We start from the raw sequence: 18,101 nt of genomic DNA, 5'->3' as shown, positions 1-18,101 counted from the left end.
CTGCCAAACCACGTGACCTATGACATCATCATTTTCAAACTATATGCAACAGTGCTGTTAGATGATATTTGTAAAATTTTGCATCGATAGGGTGAGCGGTTTCAGAGATATAATTATTTAAAAATTTCCTTCAATCCAATATGGCTGCCAAACCATGTGACCAATGATGTCATAAATTTAATATTTCAATACAAATGGGTCATAGATCATGTGCATGCAATTTCAGATTTTTAGGATAAGGAACTCGATGAAAACATATTTGGCTGGTATACCACTTTACCTAAGTCATCATTATCATGCTTTTGTTCCCCATTGGGAGTACTTGACAATGTGCCAAGTTTCAAATTTTTCCATTCAACGGTTTCCGAGAAATCATTTTTTCATTATTTGCTTTTAATCGAAGATGGCTGCCATACCACGTGACCTACGACGGCACAATTATCATAAAACCATTCTGCATGGGTGTCACTCCTACGCTGAAAGTTTCGTCTTCAATCGGAGATATGGTTGCTGAGAAAAACAAGGTTTAGCCCGGACGGGCGGACGTACGGATAGACAACCCGAAAACATAATGCCTAGTATGCGTTTGTGGTATGAGCTCTACCGAGTGCTGTCATCGTATTGTTTTTATTTTTCGACGTGTTTTCCAGCTGACACAATGACAGACATCTCACAAGTTTCATTTATTTTCGGATGACATCCAGCTAATGAGAAGTTTCTCCAAGGTAGACAAAAACGAGTGCTTTTGGTATTTGTACCACAAACAAACCTGTCGAGCTTTGCCGCAGAAGTAGGCTTCAGTGTACAGCAGTAGGGTTGTTGCTAAAGGCCAGAGGTAATCGCTCAAAGGATGCTGAACTAACACCTGCAGACAACGATGCAAGCAGCTCTGCACAAAGGCCCCCAGACCAGTTACATGGACCCAACTGATTGGCGGTGGTGGTATCAGTGGTGACTCATCACTACAGGACCTAAAAAGGACAGAGGGACAAACTAAGCCATATATGGACTGCAGTTTCCCCTTCAACTTACTTTAAGTTTGCCCCAATGAAGTTTATAGAAATGCAAAGGGACCATCAAGTTCGACACAACAATGGCATATGTAAAACTAATACATGACTATTTCAAATTGGCTAAGGCTATATGATAAGGTGGACAGGACTACTTACCCGCTCACCAGCTGGGTTTGCAGCTGATCCTCCCAACTAGCTGCTCGGGTCACAGCTGTCAAGAGGACCAGCAGCGTCTCAGCAATGCAAAGCCGCATATCTTTGAGACCTTCAGCCATGCAGGATGGCCCAAGGAGGGATGGTATCTTCTGAAGTTGCTTCACAAGCAATGGATAAATCTCTCTGCCAGCCATTTGGGTATGCATTAGACAAGGTGTATAACAAACAAACTTGAAAACGTAGGTTTAGCTGCAGGGCTAAAGCAACATGCATCACTCGCTTACTTGCACATTTTGAACAATGGAAGGTTGGGTTGTGAGTTTGCATGTTGGTTTGTGTCTCCACTACCTGAGTTTATCATACCAAGGTGTTAATATTTTTTTATGCATCAAGTTTATTCGACAAGCCACTACATCGCATGATTATTGTGTGGCCATTGGCAACTCAAGGGTGGGCCATAATGATGTTTGTTTCTTCCCCTCCACTGCGAAACTCTGCAACTCTTTCCCTTCTCATGTCTTTCCAAACACTTATGATCTTCCTGTTTTCAAAAAGCAGATTTTTTACTTCCTCAAAAAACACTTAGGCTATTGTCTCTTTCTTCACTTTTCTAAACACTTAGAGAGGAGGAGTTGAGGACTTGGAATTGGTTGGGGGGAAAGGTTGAGGATGAAGTCACATTTTACATTACACGGAATTCCCACAGTTCCCTGATAGCCTAGATAATACGCTTGTAACATCTGTTTGTCTGTCTGTCCCTCCATCATAAATATCATGAGATTCCTTCATCTCCAAAGATTGTGAATCAAATGATCTTTCATTGTTGTTTAATTTTTCACATTTACTTTAGGATCATTTATTAACACAATTAGGCTACTCACACTCACTTGAGATTTATCATTTATCATAGACTCACACCCACTCACATTGCTGGTGTTGGGCTAGCGGCTAGGGTGCCAGCTTAGGATCCTAGGATCCTGGGTTCGAATCCCGGTCGATCGCTGAATTAACGCCAGGGGGGTTGACTCAGCCTGTCATCCTTCCGAGGTCGGCTAATTTGAGTACCAGTTCACTGGTAATTCCCTGTTTGTCGTAAAAGGCAAGATTGAGGTCTCGTCTCTTCAAAGCTGTCCATGCGGCACGCTTTCGAAGTTAAGTAACTTTTCACAATTGTGTTTTTGTCGAAACTGTATCTTTCTCTCGGTGTATGTACCTATTGGGGTGTCTTTAATAGTATTCTTGGTGTTGGTTTTTCATACCTGTGTACAGAATCGTCGGTCTTTCGTATCGCGTATTCTGAGGCCTAGTGTAGTAGGCTACCGTGTCCGACCTTGGCTTGAGGCATTGTTTTTGTCTCAGCGGTTCTTCCATCGCGCTGCAATTACTTTCTGGTCTCTGGTTTTCCCGGTCTTTTCACCCCATACTTCCTTGTTTTAAAATCTCCTCAAAAAAAAAAAACCAAAAAAATATTTCCTTCTCTGTTCTTATTCGTTTATTCGTTGTTCTTATTTGTTCATTCGTTCTTCGACCACGTTGTTCGTGATCACGTGATCACGTTGTTAAAAAATGTCTAATCTGTCCCCTGAAGAACTGTATTCTGTCATATTCTATAACACCTTTTTCTTCTTCTTCTAGAAAAGGATGCTTTCGACTTGCTCACCAAATCTATTCATTCCAAAAAAAAATTCCATCTCTTAGAGTGCATCTTTCATTCATTCCCTAAACTCTCCAGCACTCCACCCATCCTTCAGCGTCCTCAAATGTATTTTTGACTCGAATGTCTCAAGAAACTCATTTTGCAATAAATGTTCATTTCCCATTAATCGTACACTTTTCAAAATCCAATCTCACCCCTCCCCTCCAAATCTTCCCCATCACCCCTTCCCTCCAAAACTTCCCCATCACCCCTTCCCTCCAAATCTTCCCCATCACCTCTCCCCTTCAAAACTTCCCCTTTGCCCCTCCCCTCCAAATCTTCCCCATCACCCATCTCGTTAAAATTTTCCCCCTTGCCCCTCCCCTCCAAATCTTCCCCATCACCCATCACTTTCAAATCTTCCCCCTTGCCCCTCCCCTCCAAATCTTCCCCATCACCCCTTCCCTCCAAAACTTCCCCATCACCCCTCCGCTCTAAATCTACCCCCTTGCCCCTCCCCTCCAAATCATCCCCATCACCCATCTCTTTCAAATCTTCCCCCTTGCCCCTCCCCTCCAAATCTTCCCAATCACCCATTCCTTTCAAATCTCCCCCCACACCCCTCCCCTCCGAGACTCTCCCTCGCTCCTCCCCTCCGAGACTCCCCTCTCACCCCTCCTCCTCAAAGCATCCTCCCCGCTTCTTCCCCCTTCAAACTTTCACCTTCATCTCCCTCAACCTTCTGCCTCACTCTTCCCCCTCGTCAAATAACACCTCACTGCGCCTCACCCAATCACCATCAAACCTTTTGTTCGCCCCATTCTTCCCTTTCTCCAAGCTATTCTGTAATCTCTGACACACCTTCAACAGCTCTCCCTACCTCTTCCTCCTCTTCCACATCTTACCCTACAGCTCCCCCCCCCCCCCCTGTTCTGTATCCGATGCTCCCCCTTCCTCTTCCTTAACAGTATGGACCTCAAACATCCGGGGCCTTCGCTCAAACTTGTCTGATCTCTCCATACAGGTTGCTTCTGACAAACCAGACGTGATCTGCTTAACAGAAACTTTCCTCCTTCATGATGTCTCTGATTCCTTGGTATCTCTCCCAGGTTACTCCCTCCTCCGGTATGATAGACCTGAGCCTCGTCCTGGAGGTGGGGTTGATATCTTTATAAAAAAACTCTCTTCCTCACTCACCCTGCACTGCCCTCTCTCCACCTCACCCCCAGGAATACCTTTGGCTACGGCTTCCCCTTCGCTCCCACCTTTTGTTCATATGTGTGTTGTACCGTCCACCAAACAGTGATGACTCCATCTACATCTCGCTGTCTGATAATATGGACCAACTTCTATCTACCCATCCCAACTCTCTCTTCCTCATATGTGGCGATTTCAATTGTCACCATGCCAGTTGGCTGGGTGTGGGTACCTCTCTCACCAGCCATGGCTCTTCAGCAAAGGACTTCTGCGACTCACTGGGACTGACACAATCTGTCAATTTCCCGACCCCGATCTCAGTCAACGGAGCATCTTCTCTTCTGGACTTGGTTATGACTAACTTCCCTGAAAATGTCTGCTGCTCTTCTTCTGCTCCAATCGGCTCATCTGATCATGTGCTTGTTAAAGTTGACATCTCTCTGACCATTCTCAGAGAGCCTCCTCAGCATCGACGAGTCTGGCATTTCACTCAGGCCAACTGGCACGGTCTTCAAGCAGCCATCAATCATCTGGACTGGTCTCCCATCTCTACCGCCTCTGACATCAACTCATCCTGGGAATTCTTCCAAAGTAAATTGCTCTCTCTCATGCACAGATTTATCGCATCTCATCTTCAGTTGTCATACCCTTCCTCCCGTCCATGGTACACGGAATCTTGTGGTGAGGCTGTTGCCCAGAAACAACTCGCTTTCGTCTCCTGGAAAGCAAATCCAACGGAAGGAAATCTCATTTCCTTTCACAAAGCCCGAAACAAGTGTGTGTCCACCCTCAGGAGAGCCAGGAAACAATATCTCTCCGTTCTCAAGACCGAACTCTCATCTCTCTCCCTCTTCCAAATCCTGGTGGCGTCTGGTCAAATCTGTTTCTGGTGTTTGTTCCCTCTCCATCCCCTCCCTCACCTCAAACGGCTACACGGCTGACTCCGCACGTGAAAAAGCTGAATGCCTCAACTCTGTGTTTGCCTCTAAATCTTGTGTCCTAAACCAATCCCTCTCTGGACCCACCGTACTGTTACGGGGTCAACCTCGAGGGGGAACCCCGGCAGAAAGATGTATGGTCCTTGGGTGAAAATAAGTCAATCAATAACGAGTCCACACCAAGGGTTACGAACAAACCCCAATATATTCCCAAATCCCGCACAGGAATCACAATGCGTTTACAGCACTTCCATACAATCCTTATCTATAGTATAGGTGGCGCCACCTTAACCCACAACAGTGTTGGCAACACTCACGGCCCTTGCCCCCAATGTCTCTGCACGCCTTCCAGGTGACGTCGAGTCGATCCAGCGATCGGGGAAGCAATGTCCGATTCCTGCACGCCTCCCAGGTGACGTCGAGTCGATCCAGCGATCGGGGAATCTAGGTCCGATTCCAATCCGGGGCTGGGAGTGAGGGTACTCGACAACCTCAGCGAGGATACCCGACTTCGCAGGTTCCGCAGTAATCCGGCGCTCTCCTGACACGCGGACTTCGGTTCACAGAGGCAAGGTTCCATTGTCCTTCACGTTCGGCGGCTCGGTCTCGAGCTGCAGTCTCAACTCTCAACCGTCTCCTTCCAATCTCTCGAACAGCGCCGGGCGCTTGGTTCCTTCCAGGACCACACGGCACCTTGACACGTAACCGGCAATCAATCGCCCCGCGCCGGTAACTCCCCTCGCCAGACGGGCTTTTCCAACTCCGTTCCAAAGTAGGTAACGATCGCCTCCGCTCGCGTCGGAGCTTTCGAAGCTTAAGATCGCCGCCCTTTTCTTCTCGATCCCGTTTCCGGTCTCCTATTTCCCAGAAGGGCTCCTGACCCTTCAATCACAACAACCTTTAATAGAATATACATTAATCAGAAATGACCTGAATTGTAACCCCCTTAAACCCGGAATTCGTAACAGTACCCAGTCGTACCCAGCTGCTGCTGGACTCTGTGTCCTTTCCTCCTGACAAGGTGGAATAGTTTCTGTCAACCCTCGACTCTGATTCTGCAACTGGTCCTGACGGCATCAGCCCACGGGTCCTAAAATCATGTTCTTCCGCTCTTTCACTCCCTCTCTCTGTTCTCTTCACCCTCTCTTTCGCTCAAGGTCATCTGCCATCTGCTTGGAAATCAGCCAACATCACCGCTTTGCACAAAAAAGGTGCAAAAACAGATCCTAGCAACTACAGACCAATCAGCCTTCTCCCAATTATCAGGAAAGTCATGGAATCCATCATTGCTTCAGATATGAAATCTTTCCTCTTCTCCAATGGCTTGATCTCTGATCATCAATTTGGTTTCAGACCTGGACACTCTACTCTGGACATGCTGCTTCTGCTTTCACAACAATGGATGGAGGTCCTCAATGCCAAACAGGAAATTAGAGCAGTCTCCCTTGACATATCACGTGCCTTCGATACGGTCTGGCACCCCGCTCTGCTCACCAAACTCTCCTCTTTTGGTATCCATGGAAATCTCCACGCATGGCTGGCGGACTTCTTCTCTAGTCGTAGTCAACGTGTGGCCCTGAATGGGTTTCTCTCATCTCCTCTTCCTGTTCAGGCTGGAGTTCCCCAAGGCAGTGTTCTGGGCCCTGTGCTTTTTCTGGTCTTCATCAATGATCTCTCTGACTCTCTTGAAAATCCTCTCTATCTCTTTGCTGATGACTCTACTCTCTGTTGCTCCATTCTTCATCCCTCAGATCGGCAGTCTGCAGCCTCCTCACTCTCTGAAGACCTGGACAAAATCACAGACTGGGCAAACAAGTGGAACATGTCTTTCAATCCTGACAAATCTCACACTCTTACGATGTCTCTCCGAAAAGACCGACTGGACAACCCTCCCATCCACTTTCTGAATAATCCTCTCCAAGAAGTTCTGTCACTCAAGCTTTTGGGTCTCACTATCTGCCATGATCTTTCCTGGGAAAACCACATTTCAAATCTGGCCTCCAAAGCCAGTCGCCGACTGGGCATCCTCCGTTGTGCGAAGTCCTTCCTTGGCACACCTGAGCTCCTCACCACATACAAGGCTTTCATCCGCAGCTCAATGGAATACTGCTCTCCCCTCTGGGCTGGTGCTCCTGCCTCACACCTAGCTCGTCTTCACGCTGTTGAAACCAAAGTATTCAGAATCATTGGAATCTCCCGCGATGAATCCAACTCCAAGGGCCTCTCACTCACTCACCGCAGGCAGGTTGGTGGTCTTTCCGTCTTCTACCGACTCCTCTCTGGCCTTGCCCCCCCAGCTCTCTCTGGGCTCTGTCCCACAAATATTCCTACAGGTCGCACAAGATCTGCCTGCAACCCTCTTATGGTTAAATTGTCAAAATCAAGACTCTCTGCTCACCTTCACTCCTTCATTCCTCTTTTCTCCCACCTCTGGAACAAACTCCCTTACTCTCTTCAATCCCACTCCACCCTCCAGGTCTTTAAAACAGCTGTTCACCACCATCTCTTATCTTCCCCCATCCAAAACCTTGATCTTTTCTACCCCCGCTAATTTCGGTCCCCTTGTGTTTTATACTTCTCCCTCCCCTCCCCCCCCCCCCCCCCTTCCCACGCCTCCTCCCCCCAAGCCCTCTCCCTTCCACACATCTCCCTGCTCTCAAATGTTGTGTTTGTGTGCTTCCCCTGCTCTCCCATCTTGTCTTCCGCTCCCTCTTTTTATATATTTTGTTTGTCTGGTTGATTTGTTTGTGAAGTAAATGTTAGCTCTTTCACTAGCCTCGATTCAGTATACAAAAAAAAAGGCGACAAAAAGGGTTGGCGGCAGGAAGGGCATCCGGCCGTAAAACATTGCTTCAAAAAGGGAACCAACAAAAACAAAAACAACCACGGTGCCCGAAAAAGGCCAACTCCCGCTTTGCGGGGAAAAATGGCCTCTAAAGGTGTTTGTTTGTTGTTGTTTTTTTACACTCACTTGAGAGGGGCCATTCCACATGATTTCTGCAGGACATATCTCGTGAGACTGTGAATGGGAACCTGGAGGTAGTTCAGCTACTGTTCTAACGAGACATATCTCGCTGCTACCGATATTGTGAATGGGGTGAAAGGAGAAGTTGTGAAGGGGGCAAAGATGGTTATCAAGGTGTATAGTGGAGGGGAAAGAGAGTTAACTATTCCACCATTTTAATGATATATTAAGAAACTAGAACGGCACTCAGTAGAGAGCATACCTCCACCTGGTTGGCCATATCACTCAATGGTGAAGAACCACTTTAAAAATTATACTAGCTGGATCCGGATCTGGATCTTCACAAAAATCGAATCGATTCTTCCTTGTCACACACACACAACCTGTCCAACAAGTTTTTTCCAAATCCATCCATAACTTGTTGAGATATCCTGCTATGTATCGTTTTTGGCCCAATCTCCCGATGGTGAAGAATCATTTAATGCATTAAATAATTCTCATATCCGAATCCACATTCAGATCTTCACCAAAATCGAATCGATTCGTCCTTGTCAGACACCCAACTGGTCCACCAAGTTTCGTCCAAATCCGTCCACAACTTTTTGAGATATCCTGCTATGTATCGTTTTTGGCCCGATCTCCCAATGGTGAAGAATCACTATAAAAATTCTAGTAGCCGGATCCGAATCCGGATCTTCACCAAAATCTAATAATTTCGTCCTTGTCACATACGCTACATCTCTGCCAAATTCCGTCCGAATCCATCCACAACTGTTTGAGATATTTTGTTCACAAACGGACAGGCAGGGGTGTAAACATAACCTCCATTAACATTTGGTGGCAGAGGTAATAATATGTAATTATGTAAGAATATCCTCTCGCTTAGAAGATGAAAGGGGAAGGGGAGGACAGAGGGGGAAGAAAACATGGGGTTAGGGGTGGGGAGCTCAGGACTTGGGGTTGAGAGGGAGGGGGTTGGGGACATGGTTTGGGGGGGAGTAGAGGATTTGGGGTTGGGTGTGGGCTGTGGGGGAGTTGATGACTTGGGTTAGAAAGGGGGAGTAGAGTACTTGGGTTGGGGGGGGGAGGTGGAAGAAAACCTGGGGTTGGGGTTGGGGGTGGGGAGTTCAGGACTTGGGTTTGAGTGGGAGTGGAGGACTTGTGGTTAGGGTGGGGAAGGGGGAGTTGAAGACTTGGGTTGGGTGGAGAGGGTTGAGGACTTGGGGTGTGGGAAGAGGGTGTAAGTAGAGGACTTGGGGTTTGGATAGGTTGGGGGAGTAGATGACTTGGGGAACGGGTTGGAGGCAGTTGATTAACTCAATTAACTATCCTTTGCATCCATTTTGCTGAAGATCCATTTTACATTACACGGCACCACGGGTACCTGCTAGTTGAGCAATAATATGACAGCTGTTACTCCAATCCAAATAAGAATAGCACCAAGTTTTATTTATCCATATCAATTGTCAAAGCTAGGGTGACTGTTTCAGCATTGCAATGGGCACACTGAAGAAAAAAAAACGTCTTTGATTGCCTGAAAGGAGTACAAATGTGTGAAAAAGTAAGTCGATGAATGCAATCAGGATTTGCCATTGTAAAAAAAAATGGAGGACCTGATAAGAAATTACTATTAAAATTGAGGACCATGAGAAAGACAAAAGTGGGAAATGTGTGAAAAGGTAAATTTAATATCCCAATTGCCCTTGTAACATGTAATGTAATGTGTTTACACATCATATTATTCATGTTTTGTCATGAGATATGTGAACAAAACGAATGCTTCCCTTCAATGACAATATCCTGGTTTCCCCTTATGGAATTGATACATTTGTTACATTCAAATTGACCTTTTCGGCATACCCAGCTTGAGCAGAAGGCCCATGCTGCAATAATGCCAGGTTCTAATCCCATACATGGCATTGATATCTTCAACACCTCCTCTGGTGTCTTCTAATGTCAGTTCTTTACATGGGATTTGTGTACAAGCCCTACCATTAACCTTATCACATCACAGTTAACAAAATAAATAAAGATCGAATAATCCTGACGCTAATTCATGGATCGGTGTGTGCTTGTTTGTTTGTCCCACCACTCCGCCTGCAGTTCAAAGCCGATTACATTCAGACTTGCTACTTGCATGACCTCAATTAATGTATAGGGGTGTATTTATCTTTGCCGGTGGCCAGGGTGGTGTGGGTAGTGAAGGGGGAGGGACACAAATTCTGTATGTAAATGTGTATCGTGTAGCGCCGTTCCAGTTGGGAGAGGGTATTACAAGCACCCACCCACTACAGTGCAGTATTCCTGTGTCCACGTTTCCCAGTGCAAAGGTGTTTTGAGTTATGCAGCGAGAGATATTTTGAATAAGGATAACACAACCCCTCTGGCCACTCCCGTATGGAGCGTGTGCTTCTAGTAATAATTATATGACAAACATAGGACAAGTCAAGTGTAAAAATGAAGTAATATGACAAACAGAAAAAATTAAAGTTTGGCTGGTCACCACACCGTCAAAAAAAAGCAGGTATCATGTGATGGCCCACCCCACCTTCCCATGCCTCCTCCCCCCAAGCCCTCTCCCTCCCACAGATCTTCCGTTGTCCCTGTTCTCTGCTGTTGTACTTGTGTGCCTCCCTCTCTCTCTCCATCCATCTTGTCTCCCGCTCCCGTTGTTGTATGTTTTGTGTGTCCGTTTTTGGGGGGGGATTGAGGTTACCTCTTACACGAGCCTCAATCTTGTATACAAGAAAAAAAAAATGGCACACAACAGAACTGACAAAAAGCAACGCTTTGGACCATTCTTTCTGAATTTCACACATTACTTAAGGGAGTGTGTGTGCATTGATGGTGTGTATACCGTTGGTGGTGCATGTCGCTGGTGGTGCGTGTCGCTGGTGGCGCGCGTGTCGCCGGTGGCGCGCGTGTCGCCGGTGGCGCGTGTGTCGCCGGTGGCGCGCGTGTCGCCGGTGGCGCGCGTGTCGCCGGTGGCGCGCGTGTCGCCGGTGGCGCGCGTGTCGCCGGTGGCGCGCGTGTCGCTGGTGGCGCGCGTGTCGCTGGTGGCGCGCGTGTCGCTGGTGGCGCGCGTGTCGCTGGTGGCGCGCGTGTCGCTGGTGGCGCGCGTGTCGCTGGTGGCGCGCGTGTCGCTGGTGGCGCGCGTGTCGCTGGTGGCACGCGTGTCGCTGGTGGCGCGCGTGTCGCTGGTGGCGTGCGTGTCACTGGTGGCGCGCGTGTCACTGTTGGTATGCGTGTCACTGGTGGTGTGCGTGTCACTGGTGGTTTGTGTGTCACTGGTGGTGTGCGTGTCACTGGTGGTGTGCGTGTCACTGGTGGTGTGCGTGTCACTGGTGGTGTGCGTGTCACTGGTGGTATGCGTGTTACTGGTGGTATGTGTGTCACTGGTGGTATGCGTGTCACTGGTGGTATGCGTGTCACTGTTGGTATGCATGTCACTGGTGGAATGCATGTTACTGGTGGTATGTATGTCACTGGTGGTATGCGTGCGTTGGTGGTGCGTACATTGGAGGTGTGTGTGTTGGTGGTGCGTGCGTGTGTGTGTTGATTCATTGTCAAGTGTCCCTGCTGTCATATAATACGAGAAATGGTACCGTTGGAGAGGTAACAATTGATTTACTTGGTTGGAAATAATCAATTTATCAGGAACAAAAAATTGTGTCAGTTTAATCATGAAGTTGCTTTTTAAAACCCATGTTTCTGGGATTGAGGAAGAAGAAGTGGCATCTTAAGCTTTCATTTAGTGGTTCCTTCTGCCGTAGAATAATAAAAAATATAATGCTGGAAAGCTCGTAATCGATTTACTTGGATGAAAAGATAATAATCGATTTACTTGGAAAAAAAATTTGTGTCCGTTTAACGCAAGGTTGCGGATTTTAAATGTCACTTTCCAGGATTGAGAAACAAGATGCGGAATGCGAGCTTAACATAGTGGTTCCGATGGTAACATTTATTATTATACGACAACAGGAACCCTTTCTTTTGAAGGACAGGGAAGGAGAACACAAAATTTTTATATCGTCATACTTCTCGAAGCAATAAAAAAAACTAGAAAGCATCACCCTATGAAAATGCTAAGCCCATCTGTGTCTGCTTTGTATTCAAAATTATTTTTCCATATGCTAAACATGATGAAAACAGCTAATATTTGTAGAAAAAATGGACTATTTTAGGCGACCTTGACATTTTGAACTCAAAAGCAATAGGCTGCAGTCACCCAATATGCAAACAATGCTCAAATTGCAAGTCAGATGGAAATCAACAATTTTGTGACCTTGACCTTTGACCTTAAAAAAACAATCAGATTCTAGTGTTTTATTGATTAACAAATTCAGTGACCCAAAATGCAAATCTTGTTCAAATTTCAAGTCAATCGGATGAAAAATGACAATTTTGTGTCTTTGACCTTTTTATCTAAAAAAACAAAACAAAATCAATCAGCTTCTACCATTTTATTAGTGAACCAATTCGGTGACCCAATATGCAAATTCCTTGAATTTCAAGTCAATTGGGATGGAAATTGACGATTTTATGTGACGTTGACCTTTGATCTTCTGACCAGATTATTAATGTGTCTTCTGCATATTCTCATAATAAGGCTTGATTGAAACGTTGATGACAAAAGCCCAAAATGGTAAAAACGTTACAGTCCAGACAGACACACAGACAAGTGATTGCAACTCCATCTCCCGCTGCGCAGGGGACGGGCTAAAGATATGAAAGCACACTGAACGAGCACACAAACGACCAGTCACGATAACAACCACGTGTTATAAAAGATCATTTTCCGTGTGTTTTACTTCATTTTACATCCTCAATGGCACTCATAGACAGACATGCATTATGTTTGTGAAATACAACATGCTGTCTTTCGATCAAACCAGTCAATGCAGCGACGGAACACGCGCAGTTTATCTCGATATCAGCCAATTTCATAGTCGACATGAATGAATTAATTAATTAATTAATTAATTAATGTATGATCGTTTTAAGGCCATTTTCCCCGCTAGAGCAGGGGTTAGCCTTAAGGGTCCCATGACAATCATGGTTCCCTGTTTGAGGCAATGTTTTTATGGCCGGATGCCCTTCCTGACGCCAACCCTTAGTCGCCTCTTACGATGCGCAGGGATACGGTGTACCTATTCTAAACCGGGGTACACACCGGGATTCAAGTAGACATCCAAACCAAAAAATAAAAAACCAGTGGACATCCCATGCAAGGCATAAACCTTTGCACATAATTTTAGCAGATTTGAGAACAGTGCTACAATTCAATAAATCGGAGTTACCTGTAAATTATGTTTAATTTTATTACTACAATTAGAACATTTGCCGTTGGCACAAGCAAAAGAAAAGACTTACCGGAAGAGATCACAAAGCTGCCCATAACTGGCAGCAACGGCCCAGAGACGCAGGGCCTCCAGTGCGAGGCCCTGGCCCTGAATGGGTTCAAGCAGCATCGCATTTGGATCTTCAGCTAGAAAGCGGGCCACACGTGTTCGCATTTCCAGCTTGTACAGCTGAAGAATAAGCGAGGCACTTACGTGACCTGCTTCCCTCACAAATCACTGCGAACCACATGTGCAGTTTCTGCCAAATTCTGTTAATTCTCTTTGTTATCATTTGACATAGAATAACACATAGATGACTGTAGATTTCAGCAAATAAAGTCCAAATGTAAGCTACATGCCCCAATATGAATGAAGTTAATGGAAGAGCACAATTTCTTTGTCATAAGATAATGCTGTGGAAGAAACATTTGTCTAATTGAATGTAGATTTGAATAAATTATCTAATAACTCAAATAATCAACATATATATAGGCAAAGTACTCACAATGATGGCTGAAGCATGTCGTCCAACCTGAGACAAAACACGCATCAACTTCATGGCAGGGGCCAATGGGAGGCCATGTGCAAGGGTCAGGTCTCTACCAGCCTTTGTCGAGGTCTCCCACGTCACAGGTAAGAACTCACGCACCAGCATCTCCACCAGTCCCGGACAGTCTAACACCTGACACACCATACCAGAAACACCGCGAAGAGCTTGAAACATCAAACTTATTTGGATGGGTTGGGGGAGGGAGGTGGGGTGATAAACTCAACCAGGAATACAACATATTTAACTTATCAGCAAGGCACGTCAGCTCAAAACACATTCAAAATTTATAAACGTGAAGATTCAGATTAATTACAGTGAGAAACACAAAGCAACATATAACAGATAGAACAAGAAAGAGCAATCAGAGATTGCAGACCCTCGCCAGGATGGGTTTTCAGTGGTTTTTAAGGCTTTTGTGTTAAAACAAATATGGCGGCCAAACCACGTGACCGATGACGTCATCATTTATTTTTTCTCTCCACCAATTTATCCCTAGATTATGCTCAAGAAATTTCATCTTGTTCGGATGAAGTTTTGTACTTGTCAAATTATGACGTCATAATGGAGGCACCTATGACATCATCATTAACAGATGCTATTCCACATGGAGAGCTCTTTACAATCAGCCATGTCTCAATTTTTTCTATTCCGCTTTCGGGGATTTTGAGGTGCAAAGTTTTTTGGTTTTTCCAAGATGGCGGCCAAACCACGTGACCTATAATAATAATAATAATTCATTTATTTTGTATAGCGCTTTTCCAGAAGCCCAAAGGCGCTTTATTGGAGGTATTTTGGAGGTATTGACTTCTATAGGGTTGGTTTTCTAAGGCTTATAGCAAAATATTAACTTATATCAAATAAGTCTTTTAAGGTGAAAGCGCGATGACGTCACCACGTCACGCGGCACGAATGCGCGCCTGTGTCGTTGGAGGTATTGACTTCTATAGGGTTGGTTTTCTAAGGCTTATATCAAAATATCAACTTATATCAAATAAGTCTTTTAAGGTGAAAGCGCGATGACGGCACGCGGCCTTGCCTAGATGTAGGCCGCACCTCATTTTGTCGAATAAAGTGGTATTCGGGTGGTTCCGGTATTTGGGACCGCAGGGACGGAAAGTGCAGGTACGGGGTGCCAGGCACTCCCCAGCCGGCCCGCTCTGAAGGTTCGGATCGGGACACCGGGATTCATTCCGGTCGCCCGGTCGGCCCGGAGGTGGGGGTGCGGGGCCTGTCACGGAACGTCAAAACAAACGGCCTGCCGGGGCCGCCCGAAAGTCGGGCGTGAGGGGCGCGTCCACGAACGGAACGCCTCTCGCTTCCCAGATCGAGGGCCACGTGGTCAGGAGAACCTCGTCCCTTCTGGTTGCCTTGCCGTCCCACCGTGAGCGCTGGTCAGGGTGTACTTCAAGCTAAGCTTAAGTGTTAAGTGTTAAGTTCCTCCTTGCCCTCGCAAGGGAAAGGCTAGGGTCAAGCTCTCCCAAATTTCCAAACACTAGAAATTGGACGTCTCAAATTAATTAATTAATTAATTTGTTAATACATCTCAGTCGCCCGCGACCTCTCCAGCGCGGGCGTCGAACCAGTTCATTTCCGGTGCGACCGGGCCGAGTATCGGCCCGGCCGTGGCCGAAGCCGTTGATTCCGCCGTAGCACGCTAACGCGTAGGCTCGCGCGTCCCTGGTCCGCCGGGGCTCCGCGGGTGTCCTACCGTGCCTGGCGCCGCCATTCTCTCGACTTCCGGGAGTAGGTGCCGGTGCCCGGGGACGAATTTCGCTGTCTAAACATGGTAGCGCTAGGCCAGTGGGACCGCCGGGACCCACGTGCACTCACACGTTGTTATGCGCGTGGGCGGCAGTATCAGACCGGGGCGCCCAAACGCGCCTCGCGCCCAAACGCTCCCCGGCCAAAGTTCATCCTGATGCGCCCACATTATGCGGACAAACCCCACCAAGTCGAGGGCCACGTGGTCAGGAGAACCTCGTCCCTTCTGGTCACACTTTGCCTATCGGCCGGCCTCGAAGACCGAAATTGTGACTATGTCACCCTAATCTGCAACCTATGACATCATAATTATCATTTAAAAATTCTACAGGCGGAGTTGCACCTATGGTGAAAATTTCCTGTCAATCGGACCAACGGTTGCAGAGAAAATCATATTTATTCTGTGCGGACAAACAAGTGGACAAACAAACAAACAGACAAACAAATGAAAAATCGGTCAGAGACCAAGGACTTGCCAAAATGTACTTTTTTGATCGGCCATTTTGGATCATTAAAAGTATATAATGACCTCTGCCAAAGTTCAAACGACGTGGGTTTAATCTCTACATGAGAAAATTCTATATAGCTATTTGTTGGGCGGTGTATAAGCTAACAGATCGCTGTCTCCATCGATCTTGCCAAGGCCGTAACACCTATCGGCTCAAAATCCTTTTAACTATTGACTTGGTAGTTTTTACAATGAAGGAAACACGTATCGGGAGTACATACGACATAGCGATTGCGAATGTGACAGCTCTGAGGCGTCTTTCGCTTCACATCACAGTGATGGCGAGCACCAACATGGCGGCTGTAAGATTAAAATTTGGCTTCAAGCCCCCTCACCACCCAAAGCCGTCAACCAGACATATTAACACGCTCCTCCCCCTTCATTCCCGTTGTTCAAAGCAAAGCGGGAAAAATTGTTGTATCGCCATTATATATTACTAGCAACGGTACCCGCCCTAAGGGCGGGGCTTCAATTGGGAGGCGCAAATGATTGGGTGACCATCGTTTTGGGTGACCTTGAGCTTGACCTTTGGCCTAGAGAGTTTAAAATTGGGCAAAGTCTATTCCAGGGCAAGGCAAATATGTGTGTAAAGTATGGCGATGCTATGTGCAACGATGTAGAGTGTAGACGTAGTACTGCGCACAAACAGACAGACAAACAGACAGACAAACCAACCAACCAACATACTTGCAGTAACAAACAAACTGACTCAAATGCAATACCCTCTCCTCTGGCAAGGGTAAAACTATCAATCACAAACTATTATATTGTGTAGAGGGAGACACAGACAAACACAGATACCTGTCATGTCCTATGGTTTCTCTGTTGAATGCGGGCACGCTCCCGACTGGGGGGATCAAAGCCAAAGAGTTCAAGGGGTTAATCTCCCAATTGTCTTATGGACCACATGTGTGGACTATGAAACCTCCACGGCTACTGAATCACCTCTTGCAGGTTGGACAATGTGAAGCTCCATGCTGCTCCAAAAACTGGTTTCTGCCTTTCTCTGTGGAAGGTTTGCTGGCACTCTGGACATTGCATTCGGTATGCTATTTGCTCTTGGAGTTGTTCTCTGTCAAAGCATGTCTGTAAGTAGTTCCCCACCCTGCCCTTAATGTTGTTGCCTTTTCATACATATGGGATGTTGCCTTTTCTGGGATCTTCAATCCTTCATATCCGTACCGATCACATCCTTCCATCATCTACGTGGACCTCATGTGGGCAGGGGTTTGGGTAGCCAGCTTAGCAGGCTGATCTTGGGTGTTTGCTCATCAGGCATTTGGGCCAGATCACCAAACCCCTCTATTTGACGTTGGGAGACATTCTCTGTCACTGTTTCACTGTCCGTCCCCGTTTCCCCACCCCACTGCTGCCGAACACTCTGAGATGGTATGTGCTTCGCCCACTGTTGTTGATTTGAGATGCCTAGAATGGTGTGAATTCATCTGTGATGGAAGGAGCCAAGTCCCTTCAAATCTTTCCTGAGGACACCGATACACACATGTTGAAGAACACTGGCAAGCAGCAGCAAAATAACCTCAGCTGGCAGGACTTTGACACAGCAGAGATAAGTTTAGCCTACTAATGGAAGGTGGGGGGTTGGAGTCTCAACTTCTTGGGAATCCTTAATTGGTTGAAAATCCCTCCCCCTGGAAATTAAAGGCTTGAGAGAGCACCACCAAACAATATTTCTGGTTGGATGCAATTATCACTGGTGAGAGAAAGCAAGACCAACAGAGAGACATAGACCACTGACAAAGGCAAACAGACAGAGATTGGAAAAATTCCTTAAGCTTATACTCCACTTTCATACAACACAGAGGGAGACAAAAAGCCAAGCAACCATTTTCTCTCATGACAGACTGAAAGCTCAATCTATAGGAGGGGTTTATTACATTGAAAACGCCTGGATTCAACAAGCACTAACAAATTTCATGACATACTAAATTAAAATTGATCTGGCTAATAAAAAATAAATTTGGCCAAAATCTGGTGGCAAGTTTTAATTAGGGTTAAACTATCACGTTGGTCTAAT

The 18,101-nt window shown here is 46.4% G+C and overlaps 1 protein-coding gene across 3 annotated transcripts in view; it reads right to left on the bottom strand.

Moving 5' to 3' along the window:
* Positions 1 to 18,101, bottom strand: part of RPAP1 (RNA polymerase II associated protein 1) — a 93,018-nt gene that overhangs the window by 42,556 nt on the left and 32,361 nt on the right. For all 3 annotated transcript variants that reach the window (XM_078787069.1, XM_078787068.1, XM_078787067.1), the window contains 4 exons: positions 13,753 to 13,929; positions 13,279 to 13,436; positions 1,170 to 1,352; positions 770 to 971 (listed from right to left, as the gene is read on the bottom strand). In XM_078787069.1, coding sequence (XP_078643195.1) covers positions 770 to 971; positions 1,170 to 1,352; positions 13,279 to 13,436; positions 13,753 to 13,929 — 720 coding nt within the window. The remainder of the gene's footprint in view (positions 1 to 769; positions 972 to 1,169; positions 1,353 to 13,278; positions 13,437 to 13,752; positions 13,930 to 18,101) is intronic.

The sequence above is a fragment of the Myxine glutinosa genome, chromosome 11 (genome assembly GCF_964187855.1).
Source record: "Myxine glutinosa chromosome 11, kmMyxGlut1.1, whole genome shotgun sequence".
NCBI lineage: Eukaryota > Metazoa > Chordata > Myxini > Myxiniformes > Myxinidae > Myxine > Myxine glutinosa.
Note: the sequence above shows the minus strand (reverse complement) of the source record. Positions and strands in the feature narration are given on the sequence as shown.